We start from the raw sequence: 23,828 nt of genomic DNA, 5'->3' as shown, positions 1-23,828 counted from the left end.
ACAGAAAATGTACTTTTAATCCTTAAGTATTTTTAAAAGCAAGTACTTCAGTACTTTAACTTAAGTAAAAATTTGCCTGGACAACTTTCACTTGTATCGGAGTAACATTTGACCAGTGGGATCTGTACTTTCACTTAAGTAATGAAGTTGGGTACTTTGTCCACCTCTGCTTTGCAGGCAGTGTTACATTCATACTGTATTAGAGAGTATTTACTATACCCTCTAACCACAACATTAGTTTCTCAGCTTGTCACATATACGGACCTTCAGGCTTCACTTTTTCTGTTATTATTGCAGGGAGACATGAGACATTATGTTGGGAGACTTGGGACATAGTGGGGAGACATGGAACAAAAATAAAATACCCAGGCCTACATTTTTATTTATTATCAAAACTTGTAACATACGAACTGTATGAACGCACAATGCTGGTACAGGGAGAGAAAAAATGTCAGTTTCCCTAAAACCCGACAAGAAGGAATGAAATAAGTTTAATCCTCATGCAGGTACACTCCCACATTTTTCAACAAAAATTTTAAACAAGTTTTTATTTGTAAACCACAAGAAAAAAACCTGGAACATAAACTGCTCCAACTCTCCCCATACGGTCATTTAAAAAAAAAAAAACCTTTAAATGTTTTTTTTTCCTCCAGAATTTAAGTTTAATAAATAATACTATACTGTATATTATACAGACACAAGTGTTTTACTGGGAAATACACCACTCGTATTTTTTCATATGAGCTACATCCGGGACATGGAGATCCAAAACTGTGACATAAATCTCTATGTGTCACTTGTGAGGAAATTGATGAATTGTTTTGATAAATCTGGGTACTATTTGTTTGTGAATGTGTCTATATAATAAAAAAAAAAATCACACATTGGCTTGAAGATATGAAGTGTTGAAAAACTCGCACTTTTTATATGAAATACATCGCGAATCTGAGTGACATATTTCCTGATATTTCACTCCCAGTGTTTTCCCTCTGACTTGACGTGCGTTGTCAAAATGGCGAACCTTTTCAAAATTAAAATGCTTTTGATTAACTTGTGTACTTTTTTTGGTGGATGTGTCCATATTATATAAAGAACATTACATAGTGGCACGAATATATGAAGTTTATCTTCTCGTGTTGAAAATATTTTCACTTGTTTGCTTTGCTCACTCGTGAATATATTCACCGCTCGAAAATAAACTTCATATCTTTGTGCAACTGTGCAATCTTCTCTTTACATGGTAACTCTAGGCCAGCGTTTCTCAACCTTTTTTCAGTCACGGCACCCTTCAGAAGTATGCAAATTCTCAAGGCAGCCCTATATAAAATATGCGCAGTCACGTTGACCATACGCTGACCCCGGCAGTGACGTTGTGACATGGGAAAGGGGGCCGCGAGACAAATTTTGATGATGCATGAGGCGGCGATGATCTGCATTAGTGTAACTATCGTTTTTTGGAATTTTAATTCATTTTATTTATTTCAATGTTAGAATATATAATTTTTTGATGGCACCCCTAACGAAGCCAGACGGCACCCCAGGGTGCCACGGCATCCCGGTTGAGAAAGGCTGCTCTAGGCTACATTCACCAGCGTACATTACACCAGAGAATGGAGGTGGACTGAAGTAGAAATACAAGTTTTGGTTGACAGAAATATTGAAGTGCACAGACCTTACTGCAGTGTCCAACTTCATGGCTCCAAAGGAAGCGGGTTACTCTAAGGGGCAACATCTAACTTCTGATGTAATCTAAAACCTAACTGGTTGAAATTAATTTATGGGAGTACAAACTGTCCCGGCGGCACGGTGGTGTAGTGGTTAGCGCTGTCGCCTCACAGCAAGAAGGTCCGGGTTCGAGCCCCGTGGCCGGCGAAGGCCTTTCTGTGTGGAGTTTGCATGTTCTCCCCGTGTCCGCGTGGGTTTCCTCCGGGTGCTCCGGTTTCCCCCACAGTCCAAAGACATGCAGGTTAGGTTAACTGGTGACTCTAAATTGACCGTAGGTGTGAATGTGAGTGTGAATGGTTGTCTGTGTCTATGTGTCAGCCCTGTGATGACCTGGCAACTTGTCCAGGGTGTACCCCGCCTTTCACCCGTAGTCAGCTGGGATAGGCTCCAGCTTGCCCGCGACCCTGTAGAACAGGATAAAGCGGCTAGAGATAATGAGATGAGATGAGATTTTATAGAACCAGCCGCAGTTGTTCAGGAGACTCTTACTGTCACACTTGCTTCTTTTTTGTTTCATGCAAAACTCAGCAGCCTTCATTATGCATTTTTTTTTCTGAAAAGTGGTCTCTTACATGAAATGTGTTCTTTACTGAAATACAGACTTTTTTTCTGTAACATTATGTTTTGGAAACGTAATGTTTGATAATCTAAAAAGTTTTTATCCTGACTCAATAATGCAGAGTTCATAAAATAAATATCAAGAACAAAATTTGTACAAAAAATAGGGTGTCTAAGACTTTTCCACAGGACTGTAGTTCTAGTTGACTTTACTGACAGCCCCTCCATAAAGATCTTTACATATATTAGAAACATTCATGGTGGGATTCCCTCGCTCTCGCTCTGTGTGCGCGTGCACACACCAATACAAATAATTAAAGCTTCATTAATGAAAAGGCTCTTTAGGAAGGAAATAATTATTCTACACTCTTAGAACAAAGAATAACCTGTAGCGCACACACACCCAGACCAGTGGGCAGCTATGCTACAGCGCCTGGGGAGCCTTGCTCAGCCATGGATACAGAGGAAAGTGCTGTTCATTCACTCCCCACACATTTTCCTGCTGTTCCAGGGAATCAAACCAGCAACCTTTTGGGCCCAAGGCTGCTTCTATAACCTTTAGGCCATGGCTGCTCCCCAAATATTTATCCTTCACCTGGAAATGTGGATATAGTGTACTTAAATAAGATTTCTGGCACATAATTGGACCATAATAGGTTGGGTTTTTTTTTTAGTAAAGTTTTAAAGGTACACTACACTACCGTTCAAAAGTTTGGGGTCACTTTGAAATGTCCTTATTTTTGAAAGAAAAGCACTGTTCTTTTCAATGAAGATCACTTTAAACTAATCAGAAATCCACTCTATACATTGCTAATGTGCTAAATGACTATTCTAGCTGCAAATGTCTGGTTTTTGGTGCAATATCTCCATAGGTGTATAGAGGCCCATTTCCAGCAACTCTCACTCCAGTGTTCTAATGGTACAATGTGTTTGCTCATTGCCTCAGAAGGCTAATGGATGATTAGAAAACCCTTGTACAATCATGTTAGCACAGCTGAAAACAGTTGAGCTCTTTAGAGAAGCTATAAAACTGACCTTCCTTTGAGCAGATTGAGTTTCTGGAGCATCACATTTGTGGGGTCGATTAAATGCTCAAAATGGCCAGAAAAATGTCTTGACTATATTTTCTGTTCATTTTACAACTTATGGTGGTAAATAAAAGTGTGACTTTTCATGGAAAACACAAAATTGTCTGGGTGACCCCAAACTTTTGAACGGTAGTGTACATTCATCAGGGTAAAGGTACAAAAAAAAAGTACCCTTGGTGGTGTCTTTTTTTTTTCTAAGAGTGCATGATATCCGTCTAAAGAACATGACCCATGACTTTTTTTTCCTATTCAAAGTTGGTGCTTTACAATGCTATGTGTAATATGAAGTAAATGTAAATGTGTTATTATTGAAGTATAATCCTAACTGACAGCTCACTGAAGTTAAAGTGTAATAGCTGGACAAAATTTTTTTTTTGCAGATTTAATAAAGTTAGGAAAAATGCTGTCAGTGCGATACAAATGACAGTGTAAGTAGTTTGGTGAAAGGTTCAGGAGTTAAAAGTTCTCATGGCTCGTGAATAAAAACTGATGTACGGCTGGCGTTGCCTGTGGTCACACTGTAAACAATAGTGTCAGAAAAGATTACTTAACGCAGTGCTGTAGAGGAACAATTTTTGGTTATGTGAAGACCATTTTGGTGCATGATTACGTCAACATTTTTTTTTGTCAGAATGTTCTGTTTAAGGGTAAGGAATACAGCGGGACTGCATTACACCAATAAAAACAAAGATCTATGAATAATAAACATTCTTTCAGAAAGAAGGAATGGTTATACTGAATAAAGTAGAATGATCTTTTGTATGTCTTGTTGGATATTAATCGGGTATGAATGAGCTGCAGTATCTGCCCATGTCTTTCTGTGTCCACTCAGTCTCATGTCTGTAGCTTGAGCGTCCTGGCCTGACATGGCAGCTGAGGAGAACGAATGCTCGAGCCTCCAGCTCTCCAAACAGAGCTCTGATCCCGTGAGATCGTGGGAGTTGGAGTCCTTCCTGACCAATCACACACTCAGATTCGTGTCCCGACTTGATGAGCGCTACATGTGCCCAGGCTGCAGTGGCGCCATTCTTAACCCCCACCAGACAGGCTGCGGCCACATCTTCTGTGCCAAGTGCATAAGAATGTTCATGTAAGTACAACAAGGGGGAAAAAACCAACACAGATGCATGTAGAAATAGTTCTCTGAGAGAACAGATTTATTTTGTGATATTTAACAGCCGATCCATTCTGTTCTGGGCAGACTGGATTGGCAGGTGCAAACCTCAAGCCACATTTTTCTTTTTCCTCAGTGAGAACAGCGACACATCCAAATGTCCCTTAGATGGCATTTTGATCAAGTCAGAAGAGGTATGTTTTAATACACCGTTGAAAAAGTTTGCAGTTAGCTGTCATTTTATTCAGCACTCGATAATTTATTCACTTAAAACTTATATGGTGTATATTAGGGTGCATCAGTTGCCCTCACTTTCATAAAATCTGATGCATTTTTGTTTGGGTGTTCCTTTTCACCAATAAAGACATCCTGTAAAATTTTTGACCATATTCAAAAGTCTAATGGTGGCACCATGAGGTTCATTTTTTGCCAAAAAACGCTTATTTTATGTTTTCGCGTAAGGTTTGAATCACAATGTTGGACTCCATTTATTGATTTCTTGTGATCATGTTAAGAACCTTTGCAAGGGATTGAGAAGCATTAATGTGATTCATAATACATTTGTATTGTTTAAAAGTAGTTGAACAATGATTCAATGAACGGCTAAAACTCAAGCTGTGCTTGATAATATATTTAGAATATGTACTAAAAATGTGTATCTAAGATATTTGGTATACTCTATAAGGTGCCATAATGTTTCATGAAAAGTGATCGAAATTTTGTCATAAAATAGCAGCTTTTTCCATAACTTTGAGCTCCTGGTGCCACCATTAAACTTTTGAATTTTGTCAAAATATTTCACCCAGTGTGTTTTCTTACCAAAAGGAACATAAAAACAAAAATGCATCATGATCGGAGGAACTTTTCATTTTTAGGGGGCAACTGATGCACCCTAGCGTATATCGGAATAACAAAACCAAAAGGATGTATTTTAAGGTTTTGTTTTTTTTTTTAAATGGTGAGCAGTACGTTTCTAAATAAATTACATTTGTCATATGCTATGGGACTTTTGTACCAGATGCTGTGTTTACGGAATGTGTAGAAACGGCGTTGAAAAGCGCACGATATTTCGCACTGTTTTGCTGCCTGATCCCATAGGGGCGCTAGTGAGGTGATTATTCGTTGATAGTTACTGGATCAGGCAGCAAAAAAATCACCTGCTTTCTAACGCCGTTTCTACACATTCTGTAAACAGAGCATCTGGTACAAAAATCCTGACACATTTATGATTCTTTTAAGTAAGATTTAAAGTAGGACTTACTGTATTTCTGAAGATTTGGAGTCTGCTATCAAATGGATGCGTTTCTAATAAGTGTGTTATAATCGTACCATTCTTGATGCTGTACGGATTTTTTTTGGCCATTTTCGAATAAACAAAAGTGCTGTTAATCATTCCCGACACATCTAAAATGAGTAAAATAGAGAAGCGCTCGTCTTGTCATCAGGTTCAAATCCCAAAGATGGCGCAGCCATCTGTAGCCAGGAGTCAAGAGAGCAATATTGGGCGCATTGTCTGGGTGGGAGGGATGCCATACTTTACCTCTGCTGTCAATCATAGTGACACTAGCCAATTATGGGCATCTGCAAGCTCATGTATGTGGAAGAGGGTAGATAGCACTTTCCACCGAGTGTGTTACGCTGGCCTGTGTTAGCAGTTTAAAAGGATGTTTGGTATCTGTCTGGTGATGAGAGAAAGCTGGATGGTGGTTGGGAATTGGCAGGTGAGCAGATTGGGGGGGGAAAAGAGGGGGTGGGGTGAAGTTTGGGAAGTGCTGTGTTATTTTATTTAACAATGTACAAGTGTTTCTGTGTTGCTGTTTTTTTTTTATAAATTAAAGTGTTGGAAAAAATAATTTGCTATTTTCTACTGAGACAGTAATGCAGAATTTTTTTTTGACAAAATATAGATTATGTTGACTGTATAGACTCTGGCATGGTTATTACTATTTAAAACGTTGCAGGTTTTTCAAGACAACTGCTGTAAAAGAGAACTACTAAATCTCGAAGTTTACTGTAGCAACACTCCAGACTGCACACAAAAGGTTGCTCTGTGTAATTTGCAGGTAAGAGCCAAAATCTCCTTGTGATTTGCATGTTGAAACTAAAAACGCAGTGTACACACTGAAGTGGCAGCAGTTAAAAGTCCCTAAATCTTTCACTCTACTTCACTGAGTAATAACAGACTGATATAGCTCTCTTTCTGTCTCTATATTTCTCCCTCAGAAACACCTAAAGCTGTGTCAGTATGAAACCCTGCAATGCTCCAACCCAGGTTGCACTGACATCCTGTTACGCAAGAATTTACCAGACCACCAGCAAAGCCTCTGTTCCTTTCGCACAGAATTCTGTCGCTACTGCACCAAGCCGTACCCCGTTACCCAGCTCCCGGTCAGACACCTTTTCATGTTTTGACTTCAGTAGCAGGGCTTTACATTAGCACCCGCCAAATGCGGGTAAAATTCAGCTTTGGCGGGTAATAACTTTAGTCCCACTAGCCACTTTGGCGGGTGGTTTATTCTGTTGTATGACAATATATTTTAATTGTAGTTTTCTCTGAAGGCATCTGATATAATAAACACATTGCAATGTAATATTACGCGCCTACAACTCCCATGAGCACCTGCATAAGCATTCTGACAACATGTTAGAATTGTTTAGAACGTCTCAGATAAAATAAGTGATACAGTAACCTGCGGTTAATGAACGAAGCAACAAAGTTGCTGACGACTGATAAGCGCATTATGTGGTGGCATATAGCTGGAGTTTCAAACCCCGCTGCTCAGGGAAAAAGGGGCAGAGATGATCAGGGCCGGAGCAGCATTTTAAAATCACCAAGGTCTGTGATGCGCAAAGCGCGCGCCGAAAAATGTTCGACATATTTAAATGAGGGGGTGAATTACACATCACACAAGAGATCTATTCCTGAAATCACTTTTAATGGTGTTTGAACTGAATATCATCAGTTTTGAAAAAAAAAAATCATGTATGTGGCAAGAGTAAGAATAATTGAAGCTTGTTTAATGGTTTGATCTGGTCCAAGCAATGAGGACAAAAGATACCCTAACCATGTAGCCTATGGAACTAAGATACATTAACAATCTGGCATCCGTTACACCTACACACAAAAAAAAAAAATTGAGAAAAAAAATCAGTATACACCACCATGTTTTAGGCAAAGTTATCCAAGGCAAACATAAGTTGAAACTTTCCACTCTATTGCTTTGGCTTATCGAATGATTTATTTTTAAAATCACAAACAAGGCAGGCTACAACCAGAGGTGATTCTAGAGTCTGTTGTGGCCCCAAGCAAAAATTTCCAGGGGGCCCTTCTGACCAGTGTTCATCACCAGTATGTTATAAATAATCTGACACCAATGAAAAATGTATGTAACCAAAGTTTTTTAAATTCCAAATGTGAAAATACAATGGTAAAGAACAATAAAAACAATAAAAAACAAAATAAATAAGCCCTTCTGGGCCAGGGGGCCCCAAGCAGTTGCCTGCCTTGCCTGTTCACAAGCTGCGCGTCTGGCTACAACTGCGCTGCTTCGAAAATGTAAATTGAACAGCTTGATGAAAACCCCGTGTCTGCTGCACTGCGTTCCTCCGCCGAGTCATACGCTCATTCGCTTTTGTGTTCTCGGTCTCAGAGCCGCACCAAACACACACAGAAGACAGAATCAACATTTAACATAATTAACAATGCACTTTTTACGGAGACGTTTTAATGTTATTCGTTTTTTTTTTATCCAGTTGTATATTTAGCGTACAAATGTATTTTCAGCTCTTAAAAATGACCGAGGTCCGGACCGCAGGGGCCTCAGAGCTGGCTACGGCCATGGAGATGAACAAGACACTAATAGGAAGATAAGACAGTTCAATGACAAATGGAAGTTCGGGTGAGATTGGCTAGTTCATAGCAAAACCGAAAATACCATGTACTGCGGAGACTGTAGAAAGTCTGGCAAAGACAGGCACCAGTAATTTTAAACTCGAAACTATAAAGGACCACGAAAAGTCAAATGCACACATCGGTACTATAACATCAAAACAGGCGAAGACGGCTGGTTCACTACAGGACAGCATTGCTTTCAGTCCCTGGCTGTCATGAAGTCGGCTGAGCTGGAGAGGGTGGAGCTGCTGTTTAGAAACGTTCATGTGATTGGAAAGAAGTTGATCTGCCCCAGCCATCAACTTATGGCCTGCTGGAAGCCTCAGGTCACGAAGACCATTTTTCATGGACCATTCAGACTCATCTGATGATGAATGTAATGAGGACATTTAATGTCTCTCTCTACACATGTTCACACACACACACACACACACACACACACACACTATTAATAGATAATACATAATATACATAATAATACTTGATAATACACATAATACTTGCATATCAAAACATCAAATGTTTTTCAATGATAAATGTTCTGAATTGGACTTTTAATATTAGAATCAGTTCAGTTGTACTGAATGTTATTTTTCATATTATATGATATTTCATATTGTAAGGGGCTTGAATTTGAATTCAATAAACAGAATACTCTGTTTACATTTTTGTCTGAATTGGTTGCATGTTTTCATATAGGGAGCTACCTTAACAGCACTGAGTATTGAGTGCTACTGTAGAGATACATTATATGCTGCCATTCATAATTAAATCTAGATCTTCCGAACTTTAACGCATCATGGTGAAGAAAAAACTGCGATTTCCTGGCAACAAAACTGTGGCTAGTGAAAAGGCTGAATGGCTAGTGACTCAGGAAAACCACTAGCCACAGTGGCCGGTGAGCAAAAAAGTTAATGTAAAGCCCTGTTCAGTAGTGAGTTTTAACTCCATAAATCTGCTAACTCTGTCCTATGGATCATTTCAGGAGCATGAAAAGATGTCGTGTCCTGAAGCTGAAGTTCAGTGTCCCGATAACTGCTCTCAGATGGTTAAGAGGCACAAGGTTCTGTTCACGTTTGACTATAAATAAAACATAACCGTTGCAACATATTGAGCATTTTATTGTTTATTTCATTCTGCTGTTTCTTTCCTGTAGCTCAAAGGACATGTCGATGAGTGTCCAGAGGTGGAGACAGACTGCATCTTTAAGCAATATGGCTGCACAGTCCGAGTAAGGGCACCATCATCATTCATCTCCTCCTTTTCCACTACTAAATCTTTCTTCATCATAATACAAGGTGAACATTTCCTCTCTCCTTTAGGATAAAAGAAGCAAAGTGAAAGTCCATGAATACACTGAATTTAGCCACCATGTGCTGCTTGTACTGGAGAGCAACAGCAAGCTCGCTAAACAGGTATGAACTGTTGCTAAACAGGTATGAACAGGTATGTAAGTAAACTGAAAAAGATCCATGTTTCACAACCCAACGTTCTAACCAGTAGATGAAACTTGAACCCTGCAAAACCTAGACATCTCTTTACCAAATTGAGGTGTGTCTTTTATATTCGGCGGTTTTAATTTTGTAGTTACTTGTCACCGTTTCGTGTTACACTACCACCACCATGTTTCTAATGCAAATTCTACTGCTTGCCACACTGTAAAACCTTGGCTGAATTCTATGCCCATGTTTACATTAGACCGTATCAGCGGATCATCAGATTAACGTTTTTAAAACGATTAGCGTGCACACAGCAACACCAATACACGATTTGCATGCACACAGCAACACCAATACACGGATACGCTCGGCTCCGCAGGCATTCTGCGCTCCAAATCACTCCGCCCTGAACAGCGAGTGCCCTCTGGAGGGTGCGCACTCCGGCCCTGCGCAGCTCACAGAGCGCGCGAGTGAAGTGCACGAGCCACGATTCGGGACTGAGCCGCTGTGTGTGTGATCCAAGCGCATATCACTTACCACTTGCAAGTGGAAGGATGGCAAGCCTAAAGACAATCATAACTACACAATGGGCAGTATTTGCATCAGTATTTGCAGTATTTTCATACTTTTATACTCTTTAATGAAAGGTGATACAAGGCGGAAGTCCGCGCCGTTTTTCAGCAGTCGCGTCACATGACCAACGCCAGCGAATCAGGAAGGTGGATGTCACAGTGACGTTGTCCAATGATGACGCCAGCTAGAGCTCAGCACAGCGTATCCGCGTATCCTCAATGTTTACACAGCACCGGACCAGACACGATCTGGATTGAATACGTGGACCCTGGCGGATTCCCGTTTCCCGACGTTTCCAGGCGGTTTAATGTAAACGGACAGTGCATCCGCGAAGAAAACGAGACAGATACGGTCTAATGTAAACTTGGCCTATAACAGACTGTGTTCTCCATGTCAGATTTGTGGGTGCAATCAGTTAATTATTGAAATTAAGTGATCAATCTCGTTAAATCAGTCTCATTAAATTTTGAAGGTCAATAATTAAAATGAATCAATCCCATTGAATCGTTTAATTTGACTCGTTTGAATTGAATCATACCATAGAATCAGTCTCATTCAGTGAATCATTTAATGAATCGTTCAATGAATCGTTTAGTGAATCATTTGGTGAATCATTCAATGAATCGTTTAGGGAATCATTTAGTGAATCATACCATTAATCCTGGTGCTTAATAATAAATTACCAAACAGCTAAATTATGGTATATTTCCAAATTATTACGATCACTTACCATATTACATAACATACGCACCCTTTTTGAATTCTTTGAGAAGATTGGGGACTTCATATTGTTCACACAAATAAACACAGCTTGTTTAATAAATGAATTTATTATACAAAGATAAAAAGAAAATAAATCAATATATATACACACAAGCAGTGAGAGGTGTGTGTGTGTGTGTGTGTGTGTAGGACTTGACCATGTGTTTAGCCTCGTGTAGCTAACTACACGTGGTGGAGGCCTAGCTTGTTGGTAGCTAAACAAAAGAATGTTATCTAAACAGAACAAAGGATTAGCTCTGTGTTTAGCCTTGTGTTGCTAGTGTGAGTTTGCTAAAGGCCCTATGGCCTAGCTAAAGTGTGTTTGTTAGGCCTGGTGAGGCCTACTGAGCACGTGTTGCTAAAGACAAGGGTATTAGCCGTAGCTAACTAAAAGCTAACTTGTGGATTTCTAGCTGAGGTGTGGTTTATCAGGCCTGATGGCCTGCTGAGCACATGGTAGGCCTTGATTAGCTTTGTGTTGCTAAGCAGACAAAAGGGAAGCTGTAGCTAACCCACTAGCTCATAACCATACTGAATCCACTGAAATCTTAATGACATCAAGATGTATAATAATGAAATTATAATGTTAGTAAGAATAAAAAAGAGAGAAGCATGCGCAGCCTATCTATTAAACAATTGAGAGAACACAGAACCAAAATAAATCAACACGCTGCGTGTCTAACAGTGTAACAGATAAACCTGGGTTTAAATTCACACTATTTCAAATAAAAGCAAATTCCTAAGACTATCCTAATTATGCCCAAATGCCAAAATCTTACTTAATCCTGCCTTTAGCAAGATATGAAGAACTATTCGCCGGTGTAGTCTCGGGCCTCGCCGTGGGAGCACGTGAGCCGCTCGTGATGGAGGCGTAGAAACTTTCGGGTCCAGCGGAGCACTTGGGTGGTTCCCGTGGAAAGCAGAGGATTCTTGGTCCGAACCTCAGCATTCGTGAGGAAAAGTCTCTGATCAGAATGAGATGCACAGCACTTTTGAGTTAAAAAGGATTCAATCGCTTCTTAACTTTTAACTGCCTGGGCTGCAGTCGTGACGTCACTTCTAATGCAAGTAAACCGGTTGTAACTCGGGTTGAGTTTAAAGATCGCGCGACTCTAGAGTTTACCTTTGCCAAGGGTAAGAAGCAAAATCGCGCTGAGTGATGGATCTTGCAATAAAGAAGACGTCTTTTTGGGTGGAGAGCGCGCCTCTTTATACATCCAGATTCATCGGAAGCCAGACGTGAGAGACCAAGATGGAAGCGTTGTCCCATTGTTTTATGTTTCCTTGTATGATGACGTAGATGATCCCGCCCACGCGTGACGTAGGTCACACGGAAGTGGACTGGGAATTGTAGTTCTGACACAAGATGGCGGCATGATACCTACAGATTATACAGCCCTTTAACGACAGAAGATTAATACCTTCTGCTTAAGTCATCAAAATGGGATTGTGTGGAACAAGGTAGCATAAACAAAAACAACCCCTTGATATAAGGTCTATAATGATACAACTTACTGCTACGTCAAAGAGACATTCTCTCTGCTGTCACAGTTCAACAAAACACTCTATTTCAAATTCTCTATATTTGTGGCTTTCCTGTGAATTTTTCGTAATCATACTGTACGCTTTCGTCACACCATGAGATGGCCTAGTGGTTAGCATGCCCACCTCTCAATTGTTGTACTCATGGTCAGGTCATATCAAAGACCATCATAAAAATGGCACCTACTGCCATCTGGAAAGGCACGCTGCAATACAGATGTGAGCGGGGAGTCAAACTCTCATGGTTACCAGAGAACCAGCCTCCCACTGTAACCCTAGCTGTACAGGCAAGAGGCTGAGGGCTATAGAAGCGGAGATCGGTGCCACCCAATGCACCTTAAGGGCCTGGTGAGTACTGAGTTGGGAGACTGCCTGGGAGGACTGGGTTCTTGCACAGGAAAGACTTTGATATGCTCTCGTCATATTGATGGCTTTAAGACCAGAGTCATAGCAGCAGCACTCTTTTTAGATTTTAATTTTTAAAAATTATCATCGACTGTTTTTTGTGGCAGTGACATTAAATCAGTCAGCAGTGAGCACATCACATTATAATAATAATAATAAGTTCAATTTCGCCTTTCACAAACCCAAGGATGCTTTACACAGGAGTTACCAAAAAAAAAAAGCCACACTAGGAAGAGTAGCGTGAGGTAAAGAGAAAAGTTTTCAAGTTAGCTTTGAAGGAAGTGAGAGTGGAACAGTCACGGAGCGATTGTGGTAATGAGTTCCAAAGTTTAGGAGCAGCAACACTGAATGATCTGCCACCCATAGATGCCAGTTTAAAACGTGGGACAGTCAGAAGTCCACAGACAGACGATCTGAGGGAGCGGGAGGGACAGTACAAATGAATTAGCTCACAGAGATAGGAAGGGGCAAAACCATGAAGAGCTTTATAGGTTAAAAGCAAGATTTTGTATTTGATCCGAGAAATAACTGGCAACCAATGCAGTTGCTGTAAAACAGGAGTAATGTGAGCAGTGCGCTTGGTGAGTGTGAGGACTCTAGCTGCTGAGTTTGGGATGCACTGCAGGCAATTGAGCAATGTGGCAGGGAGACCATAAAAGAGAGAATTGCAATAGTCAAGACGAGAAAAAATAAATGCATTGACCAACATTTTGGCATCGGTTTCCAAGAGAAGAGGGCGGAGACATGCAATATTGTGGAGGTGAAAGAAAGCATTCTTAGTAATTAGTTTAAGATGGGGTTCAAACGTAAGGGTGGAGTCAAAGAGAACTCCAAGGTTTTTTATAACTTGGGAAGGGCTAATAGACACACCATCAACAACAATAGTGAAACTGGAGAAGTTCAGAACCTGTCTTTTGGTACCTACTAATAGAACCTCCGTTTTGCCAGCATTAAGTTTAAGGCAGTGCTTATGCAACCATTGCTTAAGGTCAGTGATGCAAGTCCTTAGCAGCTGAACAGAGGCTATGGAAGGGGTGATAGTGATGTAGATTTGAATGTCATCAGCATAACAATGAAAGTTAATTCATCATAAGACTGTGGATCTTAACTTACTACCAACAAATTATTTTACAAGGTGCGATTTTTGTCTGCGCTAACAAAATCTGGCCAAATATAGTAGGGTGTAAAGTCGTCTTTTTTTTTTTTTTTTAAATAAAGCTTCTCTGTTTAACAATCTCATCTCATCTCATTATCTGTAGCCGCTTTATCCTGTTCTACAGGGTCGCAGGCAAGCTGGAGCCTATCCCAGCTGACTACGGGCGAAAGGCGGGGTACACCCTGGACAAGTCACCAGGTCATCACAGGGCTGACACATAGACACAGACAACCATTCACACTCACATTCACACCTACGGTCAATTTAGAGTCACCAGTTAACCTAACCTGCATGTCTTTGGACTGTGGGGGAAACCGGAGCACCCGGAGGAAACCCACGCGGACACGGGGAGAACATGCAAACTCCGCACAGAAAGGCCCTCGCCGGCCACGGGGCTCGAACCCGGACCTTCTTGCTGTGAGGCGACAGCGCTAACCACTACACCACCGTCCCGCCACTATAAACATTTCTGAAGATTTTTCCAAGGAACACTTTTAGTGGTAAACAGGCAGTTTGCTTTTAGTGACCTGTGTATGTGCACGCATAGGCAACAACTAATTCAGTGGAAAAAGTGATGTCGGACAATTTCATACCCACCATGTGGTGTAACCCAGGTGTAAAGATTATACTAATAGACACTACCTTTGTTTACTTGTTTACTTCCTACTGTCAGAGCTAAAGCTTTTCTATGGTAGCATTTGGCCAATGCAAGAAAGTACACATTTAGCTACAGAACATTCTTTTCACTTCAAGCCACAGCAGCACGGTGAGTATGACCAGCTGGTCCAGGAACTGTGATTTGTTTTAAGAATCTTTATGCTAATGTTTGTAACTGTTACTTTGCCTTCTTTTTCTATTTAAATGGCCTTAAATGTAGGATTTTTAAAAATCTTCGATATTGGGCTGAACTGGCTCTGTGTGTCTCAGGTAGATCAGCTACAGCATGACTTGGCCCTCCAGGAGAGGGAGTTGAAGGAGAGGAACTTGCTTGTTGCTAATCTTAACAGAGAGGTGAACAAGTGTGATAACACGTTTTCTGCCATCCAGGTAAAGAAACCCTTTCCACTAGCACCATTAACACCAGTACCACATTTTTTCAATATTTACATGTGCATTTGTAAGTTTTGTATATTCGGGAGAATTTTTATGGTATCCAGTAAATAATATAATCCATTATACTTGCAGTATAACGATACTAAAGACTAGGGGTGAATGAAATACATCACAATATACAGTGGTGCTTGAAAGTTTGTGAACCCTGTAGAATTTTCTATATTTCTGCATAAATATGACCTAAAACATCATCAGATTTTCACACAAGTCCTAAAAGTAGATAAAGAGAACCCAGTTAAACAAATGAGACAAAAATATTATACTTGGCCATTATTTATTGAGGAAAACGATCCAATATTACATATCTGAGTGGCAAAAGTATGTGAACCTTTGCTTTCAGTATCTGGTGTGACCCCCTTGTGCAGCAATAACTGCAACTAAACGTTTGCGGTAACTGTTGATCAGTCCTGCACACCGGCTTGGAGGAATTTTAGCCCATTCCTCCGTACAGAACAGCTTCAACTCTGGGATGTTGATGGGTTTCCTCGCATGAACTGCTCGCTTCAGGTCCTTCCACAACATTTCGATTGGATTAAAGTCAGGACTTTGACTTGGCCATTCCAAAACATTAACTTTATTCTTCTTTAACCATTCTTTGGTAGAACAACTTGTGTGCTTAGGGTCGTTGTCTTGCTGCATGACCCACCTTCTCTTGAGATTCAGTTCATGGACAGATGTCCTGACATTTTCCTTTAGAATTCGTTGGTATAATTCAGAATTCATTGTCCCATCAATGATGGCAAGCCGTCCTGGCCCAGATGCAGCAAAACAGGCCTAAACCATGATACTACCACCACCATGTTTCACAGATGGGATAAGGTTCTTATGCTGGAATGCAGTGTTTTTCTTTCTCCAAACATAACGCTTCTCATTTAAACCAAAAAGTTCTATTTTGGTCTCATCTGTCCACAAAACATTTTTCCAATAGCCTTCTGGCTTGTCCACATGATCTTTAGCTAACTGCAGATGAGCAGCAATGTTCTTTTTGGAGAGCAGTGGCTTTCTCCTTGCAACCCTGCCATGCACACCATTGTTGTTCAGTGTTCTCCTGATGGTGGACTCATGAACATTAGCATTAGCCAATGTGAGAGAGGCCTTCAGTTGCTTAGAAGTTAACCTGGGGTCCTTTGTGACCTCATCGACTATTACACACCTTGCTCTTGGAGTGATCTTTGTTGGTCAACCACTCCTGGGGAGGGTAACAATGGTCTTGAATTTCCTCCATTTGTACACAATCTGTCTGACTGTGGATTGGTGGAGTCCAAACTCTTTAGAGATGGTTTTGTAACCTTTTCCAGCCTGATGAGCATCAACAACACTTTTTTCTGAGATCCTCAGAAATCTCCTTTCTTCGTGCCATGATACACTTCCACAAACGTGTTGTGAAGATCAGACTTTGATAGATCCCTGTTCTTTAAATAAAACATGGTGCCCACTCACACCTGATTGTCATCCCATTGATTGAAAACACCTGACTCTAATTTCACCTTCAAATTAACTGCTAACCCTAGAGGTTCACATACTTTTGCCACTCACAGATATGTAATATTGGATCATTTTCCTCAATAAATAAATGACCAAGTATAATATTTTTGTCTCATTTGTTTAACTGGGTTCTCTTTATCTACTTTTAGGACTTGTGTGAAAATCTGATGATGCTTTAGGTCCTATTTATGCAGAAATATAGAAAATTCTAAAGGGTTCACAAACTTTCAAGCACCACTGTATTAATAATAGGATTGTAGTTACTTTTTAGATTAAAAAAGGAAAGAAATATTTAGTATGAGAAAACATATAATGCTCAGTTTCTAGAGTCTGTGAGTGAGTGAGTCGTGTTCTAAAGTTACCCACAGGATTCACAGAAATGCATATTGTATCAATTAATCAATATCATACAGTGGCTCTTTGGAACCATAAAATGTCAATAGGTGGTGAATCGTGGCTACAGGGCATGGGACTAAGTTTTAAAAAAATCAATAAAATCTAAATTTAAGATATCATCTGATTTTGGAACTTGACCACCTCAAGCTGGAGATCGTGTCATAGCTTTTTTTTTTTTAAATGATGATCCCAAATTCTATGGTGATGCATAAAAAGGAATTTCATAGATGTACAACCTCATTTTTATACTCCAAGGAAACAGGAAACGGTCAAAGGCTATAATGTCTCTGGGGACTGAAATTTTTCAGTGATGAAAAATGTACTTTTATTTTCAAACGTTCTTTTGTGTTTTTGAGAATTGAGACGTTCCATTGGAGGAAATGTGAGAAGACCTACTATATAGTGAAAAGAAATTGTATTAAAACAAAACAACCCCTTCATAAGCTTGTCTTTTCTTACTTTGGTAATGTACAGTATCTCTGTACAAGCCTCAGTCTTGCATGTGGTCTGTGAACGGTGTGTGTTAGCAGGAGCTCAGCTGATCCTACGGTGCTTGTGTTGTAGAGGTCGGTGGTGGAGCAGAGGGAGTGTGTCTCCAGTGTTAAACAGGAGCTGCAGGAGCTCCGCAGTGTTCTGGATGCCGAGTTGGCTAAAGAAGAGCTGAGCGCCCTCCGAGTTTCACTCGATTCTCTCAGGCAGCAGGTGGCAATGATGCAGAGCCTCAGAGATCACCTGGGTGAGGACAGCATACGTGATATGATCAGTGCAGATTGTGTGTTTCTGGTCTATATTAGGTTTAAGTATAAATACACAGGTGATTATAGGAAACCATCCACTGATTGGTTGAGGAATTCAGATTATTTCTGGATAATCACCTCGAGTGACTCGGCAAAATGGCGGCCAATCACTTCGTCACCATAAGTGAGGAAGAATTACACATTATGAAAGAAAAAGCTGTTCCTAAAAGCACTAAAGATGCTACGAAGTTTGATCTAAAACTATTCAAAGGTAAGGTGGAATTGTGGTTTATTTTATCTGTTTCAAAACTAATACATCTCATCTCATCTCATTATCTCTAGCCGCTTTATCCTGTTCTACAGGGTCGCAGGCAAGCTGGAGCCTATCCCAGCTGACTACGGGCGAAAGGCGGGGTACACCCTGGACAAGTCGCCAGGTCATCACAGGGCCGACACATAGACACAGACAACCATTCACACTCACATTCACACCTACGCTCAATTTAGAGTCACCAGTTAACCTAACCTGCATGTCTTTGGACTGTGGGGGAAACCGGAGCACCCGGAGGAAACCCACGCGGACACGGGGAGAACATGCAAACTCCGCACAGAAAGGCTCTTGCCGGCCACGGGGCTCGAACCCGGACCTTCTTGCTGTGAGGCGACAGTGCTAACCACTACACACAAAACTAATACAATTTTTTTAAAAAATCATCATCATCCGTGTATTTATACTAAAACAGTTATCCGCCTCAGACTCAGTGAATAATAGCCTCGATTTCATCTCCATTATTATTTAAACAGTTACTGCATGAAATCGAGTCATACATTAGCTGATAGCTGACGAGGCGCATAGCGCCGGCTATAAGCCACGTATGACGAAATTGAGTGGAATAATTGCTTTATTCTATCCACATTCACTGGATTTTGAGAAACAGAGCATTTTTATTTATTTCTTTTTGTGTAAATTCGATAAATAAAACTTTATACAAGGGCGGCACGGTGGTGTAGTGGTTAGCGCTGTCGCCCCACAGCAAGAAGGTCCTGGGTTCGAGCCCCGTGGCCGGCGAGGGCCTTTCTGTGTGGAGTTTGCATGTTCTCCCCGTGTCCGCGTGGGTTTCCTCCGGGTGCTCCGGTTTCCCCCACAGTCCAAAGACATGCAGGTTAGGTTAACTGGTGACTCTAAATTGACCGTAGGTGTGAATGTGAGTGTGAATGGTTGTCTGTGTCTATGTGTCAGCCCTGTGATGACCTGGCGACTTGTCCAGGGTGTACCCCGCCTTTCGCCCGTAGTCAGCTGGAATAGGCTCCAGCTTGCCTGCGACCCTGTAGAACAGGATAAAGCGGCTAGAGATAATGAGATGAGATGAGATGTTCTTACCATCAAATACTTTCATTCCATGTTTTGTTGCTGCTTTTTTTTTATTTTTTTTGGGTTTTGTTTTTGAGTAGAGTTTTTATTTCATCCTCGGTTGGTTCAGCAACACGGGCAACCATTTTGTTCTTCTCTACTCACGGTATATGAGCTGATAGCCTTGTAGTAGAGTAGCCAATCAGAGCGTGCGATTGCTCATATTCAGTGAACGTGGATGGAATAATCACCCATATTCACTTCGCTTTCAGGGAATAATTGTTGAATAGTGTGCCCTAGTGCTGGTCAGTGATGGTTCTATGGTGGTCGCTGATGAACAGGGTAGAGGAGTGCGGATACATTGTACATAGCACTGCCTACAAACTGATCTGATAAAATGGCCAGTGAGCGCCGCTACAAGGTCAACTAAAATGTCAACTCGCATTCTTATTGATCTGGTTCTCAATAATGAGATTTCCATCCATTCATTCATCTTTAGTAACCACTTTCTCCTGGTTAAAGTTGTGGTGGATGTGTAGCTCAGGGGCTCGGGGGCTTTTTCTATAGTCAGTCCACCTACTGGCATGTTTTGGGGGAACATGTGAAACTCAACAAAGCTCAGGAGTGAAGTGAAGATGCTGGAGCTGTGAGGTGGCAACACTCCCTGCTGCTTCACCAAACGATCCAATACTGAATTATAAGCAATTATGAATTGAATAGTAATAAAAGAAAACTTGAATATTTCCGATACATTTAACATGAAATTTTAGACTTTCGATGAAAATGTTCAAAAGTTAAAGATTGATAAGGGATTAGATGAAGATGGTGAAAGCAGATATTTTAAATGAATTCTGCGTTCTGCTTTTTCTATGGTTCTGTTCAAACCTGAATGATATTGTACTAAAATGTCAAAATATTATATAACTGTAGTTGATAGAAACGCAGCGCAAGTAGCATTTTCTACCAATAAAATTGGTAAAATGTTGGAATTGCTCCTGCAGACTTGACATCAAGTGTTAAAACGGTGCTGTGTGTGTGTGTGATCATGCAGGAGCTTTAGGGCAGACGTGTCAGCGTCACACTCGACTCCTGGACATCCATGTGGAGCAGCTGCAGTGCAATGAGCAGCGTTTTCGCCAGCTTGAGTCCACGTCGTATGATGGGAAGCTCATCTGGAAGTTTCATGACTACCAGCGCAGAAAAGACGCCGGTGCGCCGCTCACCTCGCCACCTTTCTACACCGGCCGCAGCGGTTACAAGCTGAGTGTCCGCGTGTATCCGGATGGGGACGGAAGTGCTCGGGGCACGCACCTCTCCCTCTATGTCATGGTGATGAGAGGTGACTTTGACTCGCTGCTGCCGTGGCCATTCCGCCAGAGCATCACGCTGACCGTGCTGGACCAGAGCGGCTCACGCAACCACATCAACTGCAGCTTCACCCCCGACACCAACAAAGAGAGTTTCCGCAGACCCACAGCCGACAGCAACGCCGCTTTAGGGTTCTCGCGCTTCATCTCTCACACTGATCTGGAAGGTCCCCGAAACGCAGTCTACATACGAGATGACACACTGTTCATCAAAGTCAAGGTGGACACAACAGGGTTGGAGGATCTGTAGAGCATCCAGGGAGAACGGATCAAGTAAAGCTGGCCTTTATAAGATTGTTTCAGGATATGAGTACATATAGTCAACTCCAAAATTAATGCCACCCTTCATGACAATGTCCAAAGACGACTACCACCTGTAATGAGTGTTAAACACTGGTTTCAAAATAATTGGCACCCCAATAATTAATACTTGGTGAATCCTCTCTCAGAGAGAATAACAGAGCAAAGAGAATCTGGATCATTCCATCATGCACCACAGTTAAAGATTTTATTTATTTATTTTTTTAATATGCTTAGGTTTGTATATGTGGACATCATCTTCAATTCAGATTACAGTCTTTAATGGGGTTCAAATCCAAGCACCATTTTTCGGCAGTAGAGATGGGTTTTTGATTTGGTTCCCTAACAATCTATGTTGATATGGAAGCCATTATCTTGTTGCTTTGACCTCCTGGCAGAGCCAACCATGTTTTGGGCTAACATATTCAGTTACTACAGAATTCAAAGACGCCTTAAATCTTTACAAGCGCCACTCCCATATTTTACATTGGGCTATCAAGAGCTTTTTCATGTTTTTCCTTGTCTCATTTTTTGCCAAATATACAGATAGGGTGTGTGGTCAGAAGGTTGGACTCCAATGCATCTAAACAGCTTACTGATACGGAGATGGTGTCTACTAGCTGATTTTGAAGCCTTACAATCCCAAATTTTCCCTATGATGACCAATTATTTTTATATGCGAAATGTCTTGTTGATACGCAGAGGAAAAAGAACTTGGTCAAAAATAAGAGTTCCTGGAGACTGAAAGCATTTTTTTTCCCCCGCGTGATTTTTATTTAGGGCGGCACGGTTGTGTAGTGGTTAGCGCTGTCGCCTCACAGCAAGAAGGTCCGGGTTCGAGCCCCGTGGCCGGCGAGGGCCTTTCTATGTGGAGTTTGCATGTTCTCGCCGTGTCCATGTGGGCTTCCTCCGGGTGCTCCGGTTTCCCCCACAGTCCAAAGACATGCAGGTTAGGTTAACTGGTGACTCTAAATTGACCGTAGGTGTGAATGTGAGTGTGAATGGTTGTCTGTGTCTATGTGTCAGCCCTGTGATGACCTGGTGACTTGTCCAGGGTGTACCCCGCCTTTCGCCCGTAGTCAGCTGGGATAGGCTCCAGCTTGCCTGCGACCCTGTAGAACAGGATAAAGCGGCTAGAGATAATGAGATGAGATTTTTATTTTTTTTAGTTTTCAATGCTAGGTGCAAATAATTTTGACATACACAGTATGGTGCAAAAGTCTTAGGTGGCCTTTTTTTCATACAAACTTTGTTATAGATTTCTATTACGTTATCAAGTCAGTACAGTTGGTCAAGTTCAATGCCCGAACCGATGATCACATCATCAGTTTTTCATTGGCTAATCAGACACAAGGTACGCCACCACTCTTGCCAGAGCAGTTGGGGATTAGGTGCCTTGCTCAAGGGCACTTAAACCAGTCCTGCTGGTCCAGGGAATTGAACCAGCAACCTTTTGGTCCCAAAGCTGTTCCTCTAACCATTAGGCCATGGCTTCCCCTTGTCAGTACAAAAAACATTTTAGGAGCTCCAAGTGTTTGTTTTCCAGCACAAAATTAAATGCTACAGAAAAAAATGTTTGTAACTGAGCAGCGTATTACATAAGAGCGCACTTTTCAGATTAAAAAAGAAAACATAATGAAGGCTGCTGGGTTTTGGTGCAAAATGAAGACGCGAGTGTGACAGTCAAAGTGTCCAGAAGACCTGTGGCTGGTTCTGTAAGATGCTCAGTAAAACCTACAGCTCATTTCTGCTTAAAACTGCACTCACTGGACCTGAGACGACTATTTTTTTTTTTTTTAAAGCAAAGGGTCGTCTCACATCAAATATTGACTTTGTTTCATTTATTATGGCTTACTGCTGTTTATAATATTTTTTTTAATGTTGAAACATTTTATTTCATTATTTTTAAGCCATTTTTGGTCCACAGCGTTTCTTTACACATGCCTAAGACTTTTGCACAGTACTGTGTATATCGGAGAGATTTTTTTTAAACCTGTTTTACTGGAGGAAAGCTAAACATTTTCCCTTGATTCACTGGAAATATCGATTTCATTGTGTTACACATTTTATAATTAACGTTTAATGTCTCCCCGATTCTCTTGAAGGGGGCCTGTAATTCCAGAGCATTTATTTAAGTTATTTTCAGCTGCAGATTATTTTTTTTTTTTATTGTGAATTTGCCCCAAAAAATGAGGAAATAACTCTGAGGAGAAGCTGAGACACTGTCGATGAGTCTGGTTTCTAAAAGACTTTGTATTTTTATTTTTATACGTGGTCATAGTTGTTCAAAATGATGTGTATGATTTTCTTAAATAAAGATCTGGTGCATTTTCACCCGTTTGAAACAGGTGTCCTGATGGTAATAAATAGCATCATAGGTCTGTAGTGGTGAGAAACCACAGCATTAAAGACATGAGAAACTGTTCATTCAACACACACACACACCCCTGTGAGATGATTCAACAGTTCCACTTCTGTCACTCCTATGCATAATCAGCAGTAACAGATCCAGCCCAAAAGTAGTTTAAACATACATCATTTCTTCTCGCTGCGATAAGGGTTACGCCAAATATGTCAAAGTCGTAAAGAACGATATCCAAACATGAGCAACAATCACGGTTTTCCAAGATGGCTTAATGAGACAGAATAGTTCCTACAGCTCCAGAATGGTGCTAATTGTCTATCTGTGAGGTTCAAAAATAAAACAACAGCTGTCAAAAATAGGTTACTGTTACAGCCGAGTAATACAACACTAGCCTGCTCAGGTCTCAGGGGTGTAGGGATAGTAAGCACTCGGATGATGAGACCCCCTGGCTATTAATAGG

The 23,828-nt window shown here is 41.0% G+C and overlaps 1 protein-coding gene across 1 annotated transcript in view; it reads left to right on the top strand.

The window, feature by feature from the left end:
* Positions 1-23,348, top strand: part of traf5 (Tnf receptor-associated factor 5) — a 28,972-nt gene extending 5,624 nt beyond the window's left edge. The window contains exons 2-11 of the mRNA XM_060941501.1: positions 4,204-4,461; positions 4,622-4,679; positions 6,447-6,548; positions 6,709-6,873; positions 9,363-9,440; positions 9,534-9,608; positions 9,700-9,792; positions 15,182-15,301; positions 17,813-17,984; positions 20,388-23,348. Of these exons, the coding sequence (XP_060797484.1) occupies positions 4,238-4,461; positions 4,622-4,679; positions 6,447-6,548; positions 6,709-6,873; positions 9,363-9,440; positions 9,534-9,608; positions 9,700-9,792; positions 15,182-15,301; positions 17,813-17,984; positions 20,388-20,953 (1,653 nt within the window). The 5' untranslated portion in view covers positions 4,204-4,237 and the 3' untranslated portion in view covers positions 20,954-23,348. The remainder of the gene's footprint in view (positions 1-4,203; positions 4,462-4,621; positions 4,680-6,446; positions 6,549-6,708; positions 6,874-9,362; positions 9,441-9,533; positions 9,609-9,699; positions 9,793-15,181; positions 15,302-17,812; positions 17,985-20,387) is intronic.
* The last annotated feature ends 480 nt before the right edge of the window (positions 23,349-23,828 follow it).

The sequence above is a fragment of the Neoarius graeffei genome, chromosome 15, assembly GCF_027579695.1.
Source record: "Neoarius graeffei isolate fNeoGra1 chromosome 15, fNeoGra1.pri, whole genome shotgun sequence".
Classification (NCBI taxonomy): domain Eukaryota; kingdom Metazoa; phylum Chordata; class Actinopteri; order Siluriformes; family Ariidae; genus Neoarius; species Neoarius graeffei.
The sequence above is the reverse complement of the archived record's forward strand: the minus strand, read 5'-3'. Positions and strand labels throughout refer to the sequence as shown.